General features: G+C 36.4%; 1 protein-coding gene across 1 annotated transcript in view; it reads left to right on the top strand.

The window, feature by feature from the left end:
• The first annotated feature begins 1,042 nt into the window (after positions 1-1,042).
• The window catches only part of LOC140153441 (uncharacterized), a 60,449-nt gene continuing 42,064 nt past the window's right edge, over positions 1,043-19,427 (top strand). The window contains exons 1-8 of the mRNA XM_072176194.1: positions 1,043-1,222; positions 6,199-6,380; positions 7,430-7,651; positions 8,796-9,280; positions 10,316-10,519; positions 12,204-12,309; positions 14,814-14,998; positions 15,915-16,085. Coding sequence (XP_072032295.1) covers positions 1,053-1,222; positions 6,199-6,380; positions 7,430-7,651; positions 8,796-9,280; positions 10,316-10,519; positions 12,204-12,309; positions 14,814-14,998; positions 15,915-16,085 — 1,725 coding nt within the window. The 5' untranslated portion in view covers positions 1,043-1,052. The remainder of the gene's footprint in view (positions 1,223-6,198; positions 6,381-7,429; positions 7,652-8,795; positions 9,281-10,315; positions 10,520-12,203; positions 12,310-14,813; positions 14,999-15,914; positions 16,086-19,427) is intronic.

Raw genomic sequence — 19,427 nt, 5'->3', positions numbered from 1 at the left:
TGGCTTTTGGTTTACATAAAAACGTTTTAATAACATTAAAATGTCGGGTTATATAAAGGTTTTAAAACGTTTTGTATGAAAACACTCTACAACAATATTTTTTAAATGTTTTCAAAAATGTTATTGTAAACTATTTTTGCAAACATTTTTTGCCAAATATTTTGTCAACACTTAAATAACATTATGTTAAAATATTTGCACCCAGCAAACAGAGAAATGTTCTTAAAATGTGTTTTTCAAAACGTTTTAATAACATTTAAATGTCGGGTTATATAAAGGTCATGAAAACGTTTTTAATACGTTATTGCAAATATTTTGGGCAAACATTTTGCGCAAAATATTTTTTCAACCCCAAAATAACATTCTGTTTAGAATGTTTTGTATCAAGTTTTCAAAAATGTTTTTGGAATGTTATTAAAACGTTTTTATACCCTTTATATAACCCGACATTTAAACGTTTTCTGTAAAACATTTTTGTTTGCTGAGCAGTAGATTATTAAAAAATGATTTTTAATGTTATGAAAACGTTTTATACCCTTAATATACCCTTTATATAACCCGACCGTTAAACATTTTCTGACAACCTTTTATAACCTTTTGCGAATGATGTCGAAAACGTTTTGTGTTTGCTGGGAAGGGGGCGATATGAAAATGCCGCGGATATGCGTCCTTGAAATAATAAAAATAGGGGGATTATTTGGGGGTAAATTGTCCTTTATTTTGGGGGTAAAATTGCTACAAATGTCCTTGATTCCTCGTGAAATGGGGGTCATTTTCAAATCCTGGAACGGTCATACCTAACTTTAAATACAAACTGAACCCACCGGGCTTCAAAAGAGGGGGCCTATTGACAGGCACATACCGTCACTTCCAAAGTTGAGTTCCCCCCCCCCCCGGGCTAAAGCACCACTGGAGGATTTAAACGCTGTTTGAGGCCTAGTTTGAGGTTGTGGATCACGAAGTTCCATTTTAAAAGGAACTTTTGTTCAGGTATTGATTGATTGATTGGCCTATCCCATCATGCATCCCGTTCGCCAAAATAGTAAATAAACATGGCCGATCTTCGGCGTCTGTCCCCGTCATCAAAGAGAGATTATGAGCCCAGTTTTGCTCATAATTCATCCCTAGGTGGCGATGAAAGTGAACTTCTGGATGAAATGCACGAAGTAGTACGTCGTAATCGAAGCAGAGTGGACGATTTAAGGAAAGAAAACAGACAAAAGTGAGTTTTCAGATCGAGTTGATAGACGAGTTATCGTTGTCAACAACGCGATCACCTGTTGTTGAATGAGTCATAATTACAGGTTGTAGAATTTGCATGCTCCACACGCCCTTTTTGAATCTGATTCAGCTGTGATACACAGTTGATGAATATTAAATTTAGTCCCATCGTGTTTTTTTTTTAATGAACAGAATGATAGCTCTGGTGGTATTATTAACTGGTGGAATCATTTAATTTTAAGCTTACTCAGTTACTGTCGACCATACGTAGTATGCGTACCCATGACGCAGTGAGACCGTGACGCTGTTGATCGAGAAATATCTGCTACACAACAATGCCAGCGCCAGGATAGTTACTACTGTGTGAATAGTGATAGAGTGTGGAACGATAACTACTTCTGTAGCCAATTCTCAAACGCATTAAAACAATTCTGTGACAGTGCAGTTTAATGTTACTGGTACCGTACTACTGAAATTTATTTTGATGACTTGTGATACATCTTCCAATGCTTTTTAAGAGATAAACTATGCTAAACATTCAGCGATGTGTCATTTGAGCTACTTCAGGCGTTACATAGCCGATTTTGTCAAACGTTTGACAAACATCTAGCGATCACAAACGTTTGCCTGACTTTGCCAAATGTTTACAAAATGTTTAACAAACATTTGGCTCCTTATCTGTTTATAAACAGTTCGACTATGTTTGATAAACATTGTGATCGGCAGTTGTTTGACAAAAATTTTATTAGCAATGTATGTTTAGCAAGTTAATAAATACGTTTTGTTAATAATTCACAGTAGAAATTGTTTGATAGTAACTTTTTTAAACATTTATCTTACATTTTGTTTGTAAATTTTCAGCAAATAAAATTTTAACCAAAAAATCTAATTTTTCACTCAAATTACAGTTTTGAGTTTGATTAAAAAAATCACATTATTTTGACCAAGAATCACATTTTTTACCAAAAATTAAAAAACAATTTTTGGCCAAAATCATAAATTAAACACGATTTAAAAAACGTTTGGCAAACATTTGTAAACAAATAAAAGATGATTGAAATAAAACGTTTGACAAACATTTTGCTCCATAAACATTTGACAAACGTTTTAAAAAAACGTTAAGGTAGTGTGTGGCTCCTTATCCGTTTGTAAACCGATTGACTCTAAACGTTTGACAAACATTTGCACAAATATTTGTCAAACGTTTGGCGAAAACAGCTGTGTACCCGTTGTGATTGGCATTATTTACTTCCAAATTTCCATTGCTTTAGGGAACAACCCAAAAGTTCAATGAAGCCCTATAAACGAAAGTCCTTTTGTTAGAAGGCTAACCCCCTCCCCTCTAACGTAAGTGTCAAATATCGAAAATTCCAACCCGTATTCATTGGGCACAGGTCGCTATGGTCGATGGGGTTGCGGAGGGGTGCGACATTTCTAGGATATTGATCATGTTTGATCACATTTAAGGGGGTACTACACCCAATTTTGTGCCTATTTTTGCATTTATAGGTAAGATATATAAATTATAGGGGCAAAGACTACAACTCAAGGCAAGTAGTTATTGATTTACTGATCAAACATTGGTTTTCCCTCATTTTTGACTGTAACTCCACAACTGTTGTCTGTGCTAAAATAAAATTTCCAGTGCAGTAGTTGTAGTCCTTGCCCTATAATATACATATCTTACTTGTCACCAATGCGCTATAATTTTTGAGAAAAATGCAAAAATAGGCACAAAATTGGCCAGGGTGTAGTACCCTCTTAAGAAACAATAATTCTATTTTATTTTGAAATATTTTTCTTCATACAAAATTAGGACTTCCTGGATTTTCAAATAAAAAAGAATGCTTTAAAAAATGAACTTACAAGTTGCAGGTTGCGAGTACTGCACTCTATATTTATTTGAAATCATTTTGAAGCAACCACTGTAAATACTAAAATTTTACAATTATTTATAATATTAAACCTTTAAAAGATCAACTTTGACCGATGTTTTTAACTACTTATTTACAAACGTAATCATACTTTTTGACCCCCCCCCCCCTCCCTCCCTAATGACAGGACTTTCGTTTATAGGGCTTCATCGAACTTTTGGGTTGTTCCCTTACATGGTGTCACTCATGCTTCACTGATTTTGACGCAATTTGAGATAGCTCCAAGCTCTGTCCTCTATCCTCATATCCATCCATCATCGGATATCAGCGGCCTGGATTGAGGATAGACTTCTCGATCAAAGACACTGTCTAACAATAAATTTTAAAATATTAAAATATGGTATTTTACATTGTCCTAAAGATTTTATAAACTAACTATTAGGCCTGTTATCGACTGTTGTATGTGTCATATTGTCGTCGGGTTCATTAACCATTGGCTGGCTTAAGGGCCTCTGGTGAGTGGGTTCCAGGGCCCAGGGAGTCTGGCAGTGCCCTTGGAAGCCCTTGGGGGTCCATCGCGATTTTGGTGGTCCATCGTGAATTTTGAGAATTTTGCCAAACGGCCCAGGCCCAGCGCCTGTTTACATGAGTCCAGACCAGCACAATATCCTCCCCGGAAGCCCTTCTGTGATATGCAAATGTCCGATTTTTTCCATGACGTGTTACCATGTGTAGTAGTGTATTCTTTACATCGATCGTATGTATGAGTGACGTCATTAGTCATATGCATAATTGATTGAGCGAAGAAGGGTAGGATATAAGTCACAGAGCGCACGCGAGATATACGAATCCGTCGAATCAGTTCATGACAAAAACAACATTTGGACGCCAAAAAAGTACAGTTATGCATTAAAATGTTTATTGTACAGTACAGTAGTAGCTTTTCACATAATGTATCAACTTCATGGAGAGAAAACATCGGACTAGCACGTGTGAAATAGGTGCAGAATTCGCATACTTGATTTACTTGAATTATGCGTGTGACTTCATCAATGGATACAAAAAGTGGTGGAAAACGATTTTAGCGGTTTTGACTAGAATTTTTATGATTTTCGCTTTATAAAAAACCGCCGTGCATTTTGCCGTTTTAAATCGCGCGAAACTCCGGGGGCATTAGGATAGCTCTCCTTCGAAATGAATTCTTTATTAATCTTACTTGATACAAAAACATTGTTTTCCCTTACTTGCCACCGTGTGCCATTTGGAATGCAGCACTGTGCCATAATTGGCACTTGCACTGCCAATTGCAGATCCCTGGTCCAAAGTTTATAAAAATTATAATAAAATAGAAAGAACAAACTTGGACAAATCCAATTGTGACATTATTATTATTATGTACAATTCAACAACTCCTCCTATACCTTTGTACAGGAGCCAACCGTTGTTAATCCGTGATGAATCCACACTTTTACTGTAGCGTATACTGCGAACACGAAGCGAGACTACGCGTTACATGCGAGAGCGCGTAAAATTCGTCATGCTGGAACCTTTGTGCGTATGCAAGCTTACAAGTTGAATTCAGTATTTTTCAGGTAGTGGCTAAACTTTGCTGTTTTATTCTGTAGTTTTATTGCTGATAACAGAGAAATCATCGAAGTTTTTGTAAGACTTAGTGACAATGATTAACTGACATTTCCTCGTAAAATAATCGTGAATTATACGATCTTTAGCTTCTTTTCGTTGTTGAAAGGGATTCAATCATGTTTCACCGTTATTCATCACCGTTTAACAAATGAATCCCTAAATATTTTCTGTTTTGGAGAAAATTAAGAAAGCATGCTTTTTGACCCATATATTTTTGGACAACTTAAAAATGATTCAGTAAAAAAAATTCTTATTGATTTTCCAATACTAGGTATGAAGAGATCTATGAAAGAAATTCTTCCTTTTTTTAATTTTGACAAATTTCATCAAAAATAGATTAAAATTTGTCAAAATCTTGCTCTTTATAATTTTCTCAACCATTTTAGGTTAATTTAATTTCTAAAAGTTTAGCAAAATTAAGAATTGAACCTTTTTACTTTTTTTATGTTGTCCAATTTTTTTACATTTTCTCCAATACTGAGCAGTGAGCATTTTAACATTGATCTTATGCGTTGGATTTGTATAGTCTTTCCATTCAGGTTTGGACCCCTTAAATTACAAGTTGAAATTGACAAATGGGTCCGATCAAAACTGCATGGGCCCCTGAACTATATAAATCCTTTGCCGAGTTGCTCATAATAAAATTTTGTCATTGTCGATACAAAACAGAAACTAATTATGACACCAGAAAACCCAAGAAATCTTCCACATAGAGCATTCAAAAATCAAGAAAATAACCGTTCCATACATTAAGGGGGTACTACACCCCTGCACAATTTTGTGCCTATTTTTGCATTTTACTCAAAAATTATAGCACATTGTGACAAGTAAGATATGTATATTATAGAGCCAAGGACTACAACAACTGCACTGAAAATTCAGCAACTCAAAGCATGCAGTTATTGATTTATTGATCAAATATTGGTTTTCCCTCATTTTTGACTGTAACCCCACAACTGTTGTCTGTGTTGAAATAAAATTTCCAGTGCAGTAGTTGTAGTCCTTGCCCCTAGGCCCTACATATCTTACTTGTCACCAATGCGCTATAATTTTTGAGAAAAATGCAAATATAGGCACAAAATTGGGCAGGGGTGTAGTACCACCTTAAAGATGCAATAGCATCGATCTTGACAAATTCATTAAAAAAAAATCTTTATTTTTATGAAACCATTGTTGACACAATAAAGAAGTTCGAACCAACATATTGAGTGGGCAAGTTATATTGTGGACTCGAGATCAGTATTTGACCATTTTCAAAGTTCAGAACTGCGGACCTCTCATTGGACCCCTTAAATTTGGGTTTTTGCAGGGCTTGAAGGGTCCAGAAAAAATCAATCGGACCCTTTAAATTTGTCAGCTCATGGTATCCCTGCGGGCCCTGCCTGAGTCTGGCCACCCATTCTATTAGTTAATTGGTGTCAAAGGTCATTTAAATTTAAAACTTGTGTCTATATTACAGAGATAAGGTGATCAAACGGGAAAGAGCAATGAGACGCGCAGCCGAGAGAAGAGAACTAACCCCAGGTGGAAATGATGCTGAAGATACTTTAGTTGATATGTATGCTGGATCTACACCATCAGTCCAAGAAGAACTCCGGAATAGACTTGATCCTGCAACACAACGTGCTAATCTCTTACGAGGTGAGAAGAACGGCAAATATTATAATTCCTTTTTTTTTCTTGTAGGACTTTTGAAATTATATGTAGGATTGTGTTCATTAGCCTTAACAAGGCAAGGGGAAGGAAGGAAAAAAGAAAGAAGAAGAAGATAAAATGTTTTTACGTGTGCGGTTTGAACCCCGACCCCTTGGGTGCCACACCCGTACATGGGCCTACCTTGCCATGGGTGTCTAGCTTGGCAAGCCAAGCTTTCCGTGGCCATATGACTGTTCGCATGATGGTGCAATTACACATCACGTGGGATACCCGCCCGCCCGGGCATATGCTTTGTGATGTGAATTGAGCTTTTTTGATGTTTGGTTCGGTTGGGGTTAAACCTGTTGAAATCTTGATTGTTAAAAATAAATATGTGAAGGTTATCTGCAATTTTAGTAATAGAACTCAACAGTATGATTGAAGCTATAGAGGCCCTGCATCATTTTATCGATTGGCTCCAAACAAAGGATTTTAACTGGTGTCCTTCACCGTAGTTATGGTGGAGTGCAGTCCATTCAATCAAATGTTGTCATCAACCTCTTTGATCGTAGTGCAGGGTTATGTGTGTGAGACGAACTGTCACGGTAGATTGCAATCATGCTTTTGTTGAATGCATTTGAGTAGTCCGCCATATTTACGAGATGATACGTCACATGCAACGCCTCTATTAAGTTTCCAATTATTATGTGCAAAATTGAGGGTTTCAAGTTTCAATAGATTTATGTTGGACTGTTATTCTCAATTGGAGAATAAACAAAAGGAATTTTTGTTTTTACTATCCTCTACCATGTGGTAGACGACAGGCAGGTCCACTACGGCATGTAGAAACCAATGAAATTCAGCGCTAACAAACTAAGCCACAGCCAATGACTTAACAATTTCATATAAGTTGCCTGTTCATACTTGTCCAAAAGAGAACCTCTCATTTCGACCCCTTTCTGCACATCAGCTTAGTGAAGACACGTTTCTATGTGACACCGAAGCAGAGGCTTAATAAGTATTGACAATTTCCAATGTTTCTTATGTTTACACAGGTGTTCGACCAGACCATCCATCCCCTACTAAAGACACCAAGCAAGAGGCACGAAAGCTTCCTGACGTTAGGATATCTCCCAGCAAGAAAGACCGCTCCAAGGAAGATGACAGTAGGGACACTTTGACAGAAAGCTTGCTGACATCTGATGATGGGTACACAGAAGAAAGCAGTGAATATAAAGGCGGTCGTAGGAGGTCTAAAAAAGGAAGAAAACACAGAGGTTGGTAAAAAATCACTTGACTTTTAATAGCATTTAATTTTCCGGTTATATATAGGATATGAAAAAAACCAACACAACAACATTTTAATAATGTTATCCAAATATGTAAAATATTTTTGGGCAAACGTTTTTGCAAAATTGTCAACACTTAAATAACATTATGTTGGAAAGTTTTGTAGCAAATTGTCAATATTGTTTTTGAATGCTATTAAGACATTTCATACCTTATATACATGTATATCCATTGTAGAATCCAACATTTAAATGTTTTCTGTAAACAAAAAATATTTGCTGGGTACTCTGTTCCACTTGACTTGAGTTTGATCTATAAAGTTTTGGCATAACTGACTTGCCCTAATTCATTTGCACTCCAGGTGCATTTTGAAACATTTTGTGAAAATACACCCAAAATCTCAATCAGAGCAATATGGTACATGAGTTCTTGTACTTTTTTGGCGAAAGAAGTGTCAGAATATTGAATGATAAGTCTTGAAAGCTTTAAGATTAATCTTGATTCATGGATATACCATATATCTTTGAATAATTGTTCCCCTTCAAATAAATGCCCCCTGCAGTTTTTGTGATGAAAATAACCCTCAAACCAATGCCCCCCTCTGAATTAAGGGCCCAATTTTACATGGTTTTGACTACAATACTATGAATATCACCTGAAAAGTTCACGAAAACAGTGCATAAAATCTCATAAAAATGTACGACAATTACATTTTTCAATGGCCCGGGACTGTAGTAGCCATCAAGAGTCTGATCATAAACCCAGAAGTGAACCGGAAGTCATTGATCCTAAGTTTATAGTTTCGTCATTTCAGTGTGAGTTTTAAGCTTACCTTATTGTAACAGGAATTATCTTTCTAAAAATGATTTCTAATAAATGCCCTCCTTTTGGAAAATGCAACGCCCCAGGGGGCGTTTAATTGAACATTGTATAATATGTGTTCAATAGGGTATATTGTTGATCCATTGATTATCCTTTTCTGGTGCATTGTGGGATAGAAAAGGGGCAAATTAGCGATCAATTTGCCCCTTTTCTATCCCACAATGCACCAGAAAAGGATAATCAATGGATCGGCAATATAGTCTATCATTCAATACAGCATTAAAATGTTAAATTTTTTGTCTGTTACAGATTCTGATGATTCTTATTGGGATGAAAGAGACGAGAGAAATCACCGTCATTCCAGACATCGAAGTCAAGGGCCTTATCCGTCACCTGGGGCTTGGTTTAATGACCACCCACCATACATGCAACACCCATGGTTGTCCCCTCAACAGTTTCACCCAGGTATGATCCCTATGGTCCCACTACAAGGAGGTATTCCCACTACCTCTACACCTATGGGTGTTCCACAAGGTGCGGTAATAGGTCCACCACATTCTGGTGTACCATCAGCAATGCCCAATGTTAATGCTGCATCACAAAGCCTCCCAAATATCCAAGCAGCTTCTCAACAGTCACCTACAAATACAGCTGCTGTTCAATCAAGTCCAGGGCATAGTCAGCAACAGCAGTTATCTCCCCAGCATCAGCAGCATAATCAACAAGGTCATCATTCTTCACAAGGCACACAGCTGACTGGAAATGCTGCAGGAGGGCCGGGAGATGGGCAACAGGTAAGAAAATTTAGTTGTCTAAACAATTTTGTTTTTATCAATGATTATGTTTTGCACCTGCTCAGTAGCATAAAGTTGAAGAATTTTTCCATAATATACTGTTTTAATCATTAACAAGTACTTCATTTAATTTAAGTTTTAACCCCCAGGACACTACTGGTCATCTAACAGCATTTCTGATTGGTTGATAACTTGAAATGATCCCTTTCAATTGCCAATTATGACTAGGCTTTAAATTATTTATGGTCAAACTTGCATTTGCAGATGATCTTATTAATACCCTCCTTGATTGGTTCAAAATTGGACACAATATTCATTTTGGCCAATCGGCAGGTAGTTCTCATGGGGTTAAAGGGATAATCAGTGATTTGCTGAATCAGAATACCCTAAAATTCATTAAAAATGCAGATTTTGCATTTTAAGAACAAGCATAGAATATGCTACTAAATGGCAAAAGTGAAAACAATCTGACGAAGGCAAAATCTGACATCACAATAAAGATAGATTAAAATATGCTTGTACTTTTATTTTGTATTTTTCTTATCGCCCGAGTGAGGCTGTCAAATTCAGCTTGGTGTGGTACAGATAACAATGTACACTACAGTCCTTGTTATTCACATGCTTTATGAAACAGACATGAGATAATATGATCAAAGCGGTCTATTTATAATTGGGCTATTCCATTTAAATTCCACACTACCCCTGTGGAAGATTTTGTAAATATCTGTCACAGGGGGAGTGTGACTTTCAAATGGAATTAGCACATTAATCAACTCTGTTTGAAACTCACCCTCCCTCTGTGGAAGATTCAGATTGAATCATTCTCAGAGGATGTATGAACTTCAAATGGAGCTGCTTAATGTGTTCATTCCATTTGAAATTCATACTCCCCCTGTGGAAGATATTTCCAAAAAACTTCCACAGGGTTAGTGTGGATTTTAAATGGAATAGCCCATTGTTGGTAATTTGGTGGTGCAATTAGGCAAAATATTTTGTAAGGAAATTTCTTTAATTTGTTTTATTCTCTACGCACAGAACACAAGTTTATCCGAGAGCAGAGGAACAGAACCAAAAGAAATGGACACATCCCCAGTGAATACTAGCAAATTAAATACTACTAGCAGAAGTAGGACCACCAGCAGAGGGACTGACAAAGGAGTGTCTGTGTCACCAGATTTCAGGGAAGGGGTTCCAGTGTTGATATCAGAATTAGGATCTGCCAAGGATCTCAATAAAGATGTAAGTGAGAGGGCTATTCCATTTAATATCCACACTACCCCTGTGGAAGATTTTGGAAATATCTGCCACAGGAAGAGTGTGACTTTCAAATGGAATTAGCACATTAATCAACTCTATTTGAAACTCACCCTCCCACTGTGGAAGATTCAGGTTGAATCTTTCTCAGAGGGTGTATGAAATTCAAATGGAGCTTCACAATGTGTTCATTCCATTTGAAATTCATATTCCCCCTGCGGAAGATATCTCCAAAATCTTCCACAGGGGCAGTGTGGATTTTTAATGGAACAGTCCAATTAGGTATGAGGTTTTACACACAATATTAGTCAATCAATCGTAGGGCAAATAATTTGTTCTACTTGCACTTTTCTGTGAGCATTTTATATGCATAATCAGCGCTTAACAAATCATAATTGTTTCGCTTGCCCAAGATCGCAACATTTGGAGAAAGCTTGTAGTCGCCTGCTCCGCAGCCGACTGATGATGATGGAATCACCGGTATACCCCAGTCTAATTAGCATCCCCAACAATTTTCAATATGTCAGCCCACATATCAAGTTTGCATCTTTTGTTTATGACATCTGTGGTTTGTAAATAGCCTCACTGACATGTTTCTCTGTCAAGAGTATGCATGTTGTTACAGTCATCTACATAGTGCAATGACATTGGGGTTGCCTAATGAACTACTAAAACAGTGTTCAGTATTGTTCAATATTTCAAACGTAACTGCTAATGTAGCCACCATTCATTTCTTGTACATGTTAGACCAAATGTAATCTTGGGATGAAAAGATGTCATTACCCCAAATAGTATTAACAAAATGTGTACATGCCAAAAACAATGTGGCCAACCCAAAAATAAGGGTGATAACCCAAAACCAAAAGTTATGACCAGGTTGTTTGTTTGAGACAAATTTCAATCAGAGATAATATTTTATTTAAACTACTACAATAAGTATGTTGTGCCTTCATCGACAATGATGGGCAGTTGATGATGACGATGATGATCAGTATTTCAAGTAATTCCTGTCCAAGTTGGCATACTAATAGCCCTGCAATAAATGCACAGACATAACACAATGACTAAATCAGAATGACTTCAAATAACTGTATACTACTACAAAATGCAATAAGAGGGCACTTTTATTATGCAGCCTGTAACACACAGATGCAGACTAGTGTTATTTCAATGCATTGGAATAGGAATTGAATTTGATTTTGGCCATTTTTCATTTCAATTCAGTGAATTGAATTGAAATGTTTTTTTGGTTTTTTTTTTTCATTTCAATTCAATTCAATGAATCAAAAATACATACAACATGTATTTTGATTCTGCCATTTCAACTGTATTGTCAGCGTATCAGTTACAATAAACTTTCTCCCTGAACTGCTTTTAGCCAAATGCCCGGTAAAATGTATCAGTGTTGGTAATAAGAATTTGAATATGAATTGAATTCAAATGCTGTGAATTGGAATTGAAATCGGTTAGCAGTTAATTTCAATGCATTGAATTGGAATTGAATCAAAATTATTTAAACCAGAGAAGAATTGAATTGAAATTGCATCAAAATGATTTTATAAAATAAGAATTGAATCTGAATTGAATTGAAATTCATTTTCTGAATCGAAATAACACAAATGCACACCAACTGTAAACTAAAAATGAAATTTTAATTTTTTCCCGATAGTTGGCGGAAAGGTTATCAGAAGCTGAGAGAGAGGTAGAATCATTGAAGGTAGCCCTGAATGTGGCAGAAGCTACACTGGATGCACAGGTGGCCGCCAAAGGAGCAGGTATGAGGAGTATACAAGCTGTATCAAAATGATTGCTACCCATTAGTTTTCATTGATAATGGATAAGTCTAAATTCAACATAAGATCCAAATAACTTGTAGCTTAATTAATTGTTTAACAAGTCATAAACTATACATTCTGGCCATTTCAAGAGTATCCAATGTTGCATTTGGAAGAGGCAGACTTTTCATTAAATATCAAAACTGATAGGTACCAATCATTTTCATACAGCCTGTACTTATGACATTGCATATTATACAAATAATGAATATTTATGAGTGCAGTGATAATAATTATCCTGTATTTTGCTGTATGGAGTGTTGTTCATGGACAATTGCACATAGTCTCTCATCATATTTTCATGATCAAAGTCATCTGCAGATCGGAACCAAAATACAAGTTCAGTGTGTTAAATTTGCATAAATTATACTGCATTGCAACTATTAGAGTAGCATGCAGCAAATTCCATTGCACCACTCCCAACAGTACGTATATCCACATGTGCAGTGCATCTGCTATCTCTTTTCCATATTTCTGTCATTACTACTATCTGGTGCTTGCAGGCTAAATAATAATGCATGGTTATGAGTGTCAATGGAATGTTATGGCATGAGGCAAAACTATAATTTCCAGTCAAATATGGCACGATTTGTTTAATACTCTATTTTGTTAGTTTAGTTTATTCTTTCTTTATTGAGGGTAACAACTTCAGTGACCAGCACTGCTTTCCAAGCAGGCCCTCAGTCAATACAAAACATAATATAAAGTATAATAGTACACAAAAGTGATACAATATAAGATATATTTAAAAAATGCAATCACAATTAGGAATTCATAAACTATACATTTTAACATGAAATGAGAACATTTGTTTTGAATTGTCTCAAAGACATATTTTCCATATCAGTTCGAATCATTGGTGATAAACTGTTCTAAATATGAGCAGCTCTGACGTGAAATGTATTAAATTGTAAGATGACAAAATTCTGTAAACCGTCAACTTGCAAAAAATAAATGTATAATAGCCTTAAGGGATCTAAAATGAGCGTTTATTGCGTTTCGACAGTATTTTTTGTGGGACATGAGAGCACCTCAGACCTATCAAATTGCATTCTGAATACTGAAGCATGTCTTTCTGATATCAAATAATTTTCATTTTTGAAAATCACAATATAATACAAATTTTATGACAAATTATAAAAATTTGATATTTTTCAAATTTTGATATATAACAGTCCTCAAGTAAATTATATAAATCTAATGACATATTCTTAAAGTGTATGTAGCAGAGAGGAAAAGCCGACGGTCAATTGAAAATTTTGACCTTTCATATTGAAGATATGGATTTTTTTTCCCAAAAAGCCTAATTTTTTTTGGTGTTTTGGGGAAAAAAAATCCATATCTTCAATACGAAAGGTCAAAATTTTCAATTGATCGTCGGCTTTTAATCCCACCTACATACACTTTAAGTATAAATCATCAGATTGATAAAGTTTACTTCAAGTACTGTTATATCAAAAATATCAATTTTTAATGATTTGCCATAAAATGTGTATTAAATTGCAAATTTCAAAAATCAAAATTATTTGATATCAGAATGACATTCTTCGTATTCAGAATGCAATTCGATATGTCTGATGTGCTCTAATGTCCCACAATAAATACTGTCCAAACGCTCATACCCCAGCCCTTAATTCAAGATATTAAATACTTGTTATTGTAAGAAACCATGCAAAACAAGGAATTTTGTCCCTTATTTTCATCTGTGGCTAAATAATTGTAACTGACTTTTTTTATATCATAAGGCAATAGACTATGCAATCACTTTTCCATTTGGTGGTAGGTGTGGCTTTATGTGTGTATGTGACAATATTGGTTCAAGTTTTGGTTCTAACTTCAGTTTATTGTCAGATTTTGTCGTTTTCTGAATTGTCTGCTTCCCGTTAGTGGCACATCTTTGACAGGGACTGTCTTTTGAAAATGAGGTTCAAAGCTGTAGAATGTTCTTCTAGTGTCTTCAAGAAGATCTTTAGAAGAGCTGTTTGCACCTGTAGCCATTAAAATGTAAAGAATAATTTAACAAATTATCAAGAGGAGCTATAAATTGCTCTTGCAATGCAACTTTAGATTGCAGACGACAATTAAAATATTCTAAATGCCACAAAATACATTTTTAAAACATCAGTTCCCTGTCATTAATTATCGTTTTGAATTAATTCATCACTAAAAGTTAATAATCGAGAAAGGTAAATTAATTGGCAAAATAATAGATCCAGTTGGTTGTATATGATTGGTTGACGCATTCACGTGTCAAGCGATATCGCTGGGAAGTTGAGATTTCTTCAACTTGCAAAAGCGATGTTGTTTTTGCCTCCGCGATTTGAATCGATTGATTGGAAATGTAAGTAAACACTGAGCATGCGTGAGAATCGTATTTCTGCAAAAGCGATCGAATCTAAATTGAGCTTTAGTGTTGATCTTTTATTTCCTGTATTGCTTCATAGCTGTTGTGGAGGAGGTTTACACAGCACAGAAGGAGAGAGATGCTGCCGTGCTGAGGAGACTTAGGGTGGCTAATGATGAGAGAGATGACGCCCTGGCCAGGACTAAACGATATGAACATGATTTTGACTCTGGTACTGATGTAGGATCGTTAGATGGGGATTTTGATGTTTCTAGTAATAATGCTGTAAGTATTCTACACTCCCTGTGGTATATTTAGAGTTGAGTAAGGCAAAAATTTTTTTTTTTTTTTTTTAGTTTTTCCAGAAAAATCGGTGAAAATCAGACTTTTTCTCAAAATACCATGAAAAAAAAGGAATTAAAAAAAAAAAAAAAAAAAAAAAATCGCATTTCGCATTTTTTTTCAAACCTCTTTTGAGCTTTGAGACAAACCTTTTTTTTTTTTTTTTTTAACCCATACGAGAACTCTGGGTAGCCGATCCTGGCTGTGATGGTTATTCTAGAATATAGGATGACTAGAGTACTGCACTTATGTATAGAGCTGCATCTCTAAATGATGCTAAATGGTTTTTGTGGTGTGCCTTGAGCCATAGTGGTCTTGGAATTTCTTTAAAATGTACTGAGGCTTGTGGGCTTATGCCTGTACAGGGTCTTAGCTAGGATTTGACACATGCCCATCATTTTCACCAAAACTGCCCAAAAGTTGACCCTGACAACTTAAACCAGACATTTGTCCCTTGTGGGGGGGGGAGGGGTGTCAGTCAGTTCAAATGGCTATTTTATAGCCTTCATTTATTAGTCTGGTCTTCTTTTGAGTTCACAGAACTTATTCAAGCATTATTTTTAGATTTAAGCATATATTACAGCCATTAATTTTTGCCTGTCCCAGAGCAAACTGCCCATCCAAAATGATAGGTGGACGGGTAGCTAGCTAACACCCTACCTGTGCGTAGTGTGCATAGTGCACTATAAATCACCACTATTTGTGATGTGTCATGTCAAAAGGAGACATGCTTCGTATTCAGAATGCAATTCGATACGTCTGATGTGCTCTCATGTCCCACAAAAAATACTGTCGAAACGCCTTAAACGCTCATTCTAGATCCCTTAAATGCAACATAAATTCTACTATTATTTTGCAGAGTGTGCATGATTTATTGGCCCTGCTGAGCCAGGCAGAGACAGCACCTGAGATTGACAAGTATGGGTCAGCTATTGTACAACGTCTTGGTATCAACAAGAATAGCAAACGTAGGATCACATCAGAAGAAATGAGAGCCATCTTACAAGAAAAAGATGCTGCACTTATCAAGGTAAGGACAGTACAGATTGTTTTGAAGATTTCATGTAAAGCCTACAAAAGGAGTTGTGGTATACCATATTTCATCAAATAAACGCCCCCGGGGGCGTTTCATTTTCCCAAGGGGGGTGTTTATTCAAGGTCAATTTTAGAACGATAATTCCCGTTAAATCATTAGGTAAACTTAAAACTCACGCTAAAATGACAAACTATGAACTAGAAACACTGACTTCTGGTTCACTTCCGGGTTTCCAATCCAGATTTTCGCCAAAAAGTGACACTATTATCGACCATGTGGGCAAGCTTACTACACAAGATAGCATGGAAATATCGGCATTTTTGAAACATCTTGGTTATAAAAAGTGGTGGGGGCGTTTATTTGAGGGGGGGCGACTATTTGGCGAAATACGGTAATTCTTCATTACATTCGAGTATCCAGCATACTAATTCGTCAGACAGCTCCTAGACTACCCCGTAGTCCACTTGCCCATTGTGCATACTCTGGATATTGTATTTAAGCTTAAAACTCTGATTTAATTAATGTATGCACAATTGATAGATTTTCCCATCTGATCAGTCACCCTACTCCCTCTGTTTGTTAGCTTCCCAAGTGGACTACTGACATTGCCTTGCGGTTAAGATTTTAAACACAGGACTCTATGGATGTAATGCATCTTTAAATGGATCTGCCTTGTGATTGGTTGCCCATACCTTGCTATGGTTTAAATCGTCTGGGCCCGCGCCATTACCATTAACTACACCGTAAGCAACTGTCTGTGGTATTTATGCGTGCTTTTGTGTTGACGCGAAAGTTAATCTCTCATCAAACATCTAGCGCGCATTGTGGTTAATGGACTGATAAACAAGTATGCTTGACAGTGTGTTTTTAGAGAGCAAAGTCCAGGGAGTAAAGTTCTGCTTACAATTCAAAGTTCATAGTCAAAATTTTGGGGTTCGCTATCAATAAACTGGTAGATTCCAAAATCAGAATTGTTCAGTATTAAAGTGAGCCGTTATAATTATGCAAGATAATGTTGCATTCAATTACTTTTATTGTCACTAATCGTCTGATATTTTCTCTTTATGACCATTTTACTATTGAATACTTTAATTTTAATAAACATCAGTATAATTTTGAGTTCAACGAAATGGGTTCATCATGACTAATAATAACATATTTTAATAAAATTCGACTATGGCATAGTCCAGACAGCTCCTAAATAGTTCTGTACTACCTGACAGTTCTATATCATACTTAGCAATGGCTACTGTATAGTCCATTTGGCTTCCTTGTGAAAATGATGTCAGGCAAACAATGCGAGTATCGAATCAAGTAAATTTTCTTCAAAAGTATGTTTTAACTAAAAATTAATTCAAATTTTGAATAAAAGCTTGGAAAATTTCATAAATAAATTGTGTATTATATTTAGTGGTCAGGGAAAATCGTGATGGAACATTTCTGGGTCTTGTATTGCATTGTGGCGTGACATTTGTAAACACTCTAGAAAGGCTATCGTAAGCAAGGTCCATTTTTTCCCAGATTTTGGATCTCTGTTGGATTGGCAGTTTTGAACAGCACGGCCACTTGTATCCATTAGCCTCTTTTGCAGTATGGCGTACCGGCAATTGTTTATATGAAATTGAAAATATTTTAATTACATTAATGCATGTTTTCACCAAGGCAAATAGTTTCACAAATCTTATTTCATTTAAATGAAGATTGTTAACTCTGCGATTTATAAGTCTTAACCTCGATTCCATACTCGCATGTCACATGTGCCCTACAACTTATTTATTATCATTATTATGTGTATGAGAGTAAAGCCTGGCAGGAATTTAGTTTGTGGCAGCACTAAAGACTATTGTATAGCTGCAAAACAGAGATTGCTTCAAAGGAGATGTCCCTGCAGTGGCGGCGCCAGAATATTTTTTCCGGGGGGGAGGGGCAAAAGAAGGGGCAGAGCCTCCAATTGGGGGAAGAGCTTCTGTCTGGGGGGTATTTGCCCCCCTCCCATAGCGCTGCCACTGTGTTCCTGTTGGATATCCCTGTAAGGGTCTTTGCTTGTATTGCGGAGCTTGATTTCAATATAATTTGCTCCCATTCAGGGGTAGCGCTAACTTGCACCATGGGGTCATAGGCGCATTCTTTTAGCTTTTGGCGCACAAAATTACCATTTAGTCATATGAACCCCTTTATTTCTATTGCTTTGGATCCATAGTTTCACAAAATTTTGAATTTTTGACCCCTTGTTTGAAAACCTAGCGCTACCACTGCTCCCATTATGTGGAAATTAATTCTATTAACAAGGGAATGGGGAGGACATACCTAATGACATGTAGGAGAATTCAAGGACCTATGTAATTCTAGTGAATTTCGCAGTTGCTGTGATCACTGGGTACGTGCTGTTCAATTTGTACACTGAGTGATCAGAGCCCAGCTAACACGGCGGATTTAAAACTGTTACAGTGACTCTCACCCAGTAATAATCAAATTTGTACTGTATTTAATTAATTTGAATGTTAGTTTGTGCAGTTCATTAGTGAACCCCAACAGTTTTAGCTTGTATTAATATTATTTATCAACATACTTGTTTAGTTTGTGATATTGTAAGCGTTTTTTTAAATTTCAAATAATCCCATTCAATTACACGGCCGGCCGACAAGGGAAAATTCTTGAATTTAGTAAATTTGTGCCACACACCATACACCACCAGTGATGATTGAAATACAATCATAAGGTGAACTAGACTTAGCTGTGGTCTAAGACCACAAACACAGCTGTGTTGTGACCCCTTAATCACCTTTGACCTCAAAATATATGAAAACCCCATAGACATTGGCTAATGTCAATGCACATGTCCACGTGGCATCAATTTGCTATGCTTTTTGTGGCAGAAGGGGCATTTTGAAGGTATATCGTTTTATACCGGAAGTGACCCCTTACTGACCTTTGACCCCAAATGTGTGTACACCATATAGACACTGTTATAACAATGCATGTGTGCAAGTGGCGTCACGGTCCTACGTAATCTGTGGAAGAAGAAGCATTTTAAAGGTATTTCGTTTTATACCGGAAGTGACCCCTTAATGACCTTTGACCCCAAACAAAACAATACCACATATAAACTGGGTAAGGGCTCATATTGAAATACCCTACCACGTTTTCACACAGAATGAAGGCAGGATTCCCCTCGCTAAGCGCGCGCCTCAGGAAAGCTCGGTCATAAAACGAATGGATTATATGCATCAGTAATACACCCTGCCCAGGATTTTAACAAAAGAAGGCTAGCACAGGAAAGCTGCAGGATGGCGCACACCTTCCTGTGTAAGGGAATTTCAATATGAGCCCTAACCA

Source organism: Amphiura filiformis, chromosome 5 (assembly GCF_039555335.1).
Source record: "Amphiura filiformis chromosome 5, Afil_fr2py, whole genome shotgun sequence".
NCBI lineage: Eukaryota > Metazoa > Echinodermata > Ophiuroidea > Amphilepidida > Amphiuridae > Amphiura > Amphiura filiformis.
This window is presented reverse-complemented; position numbering and strand designations above follow the sequence as displayed.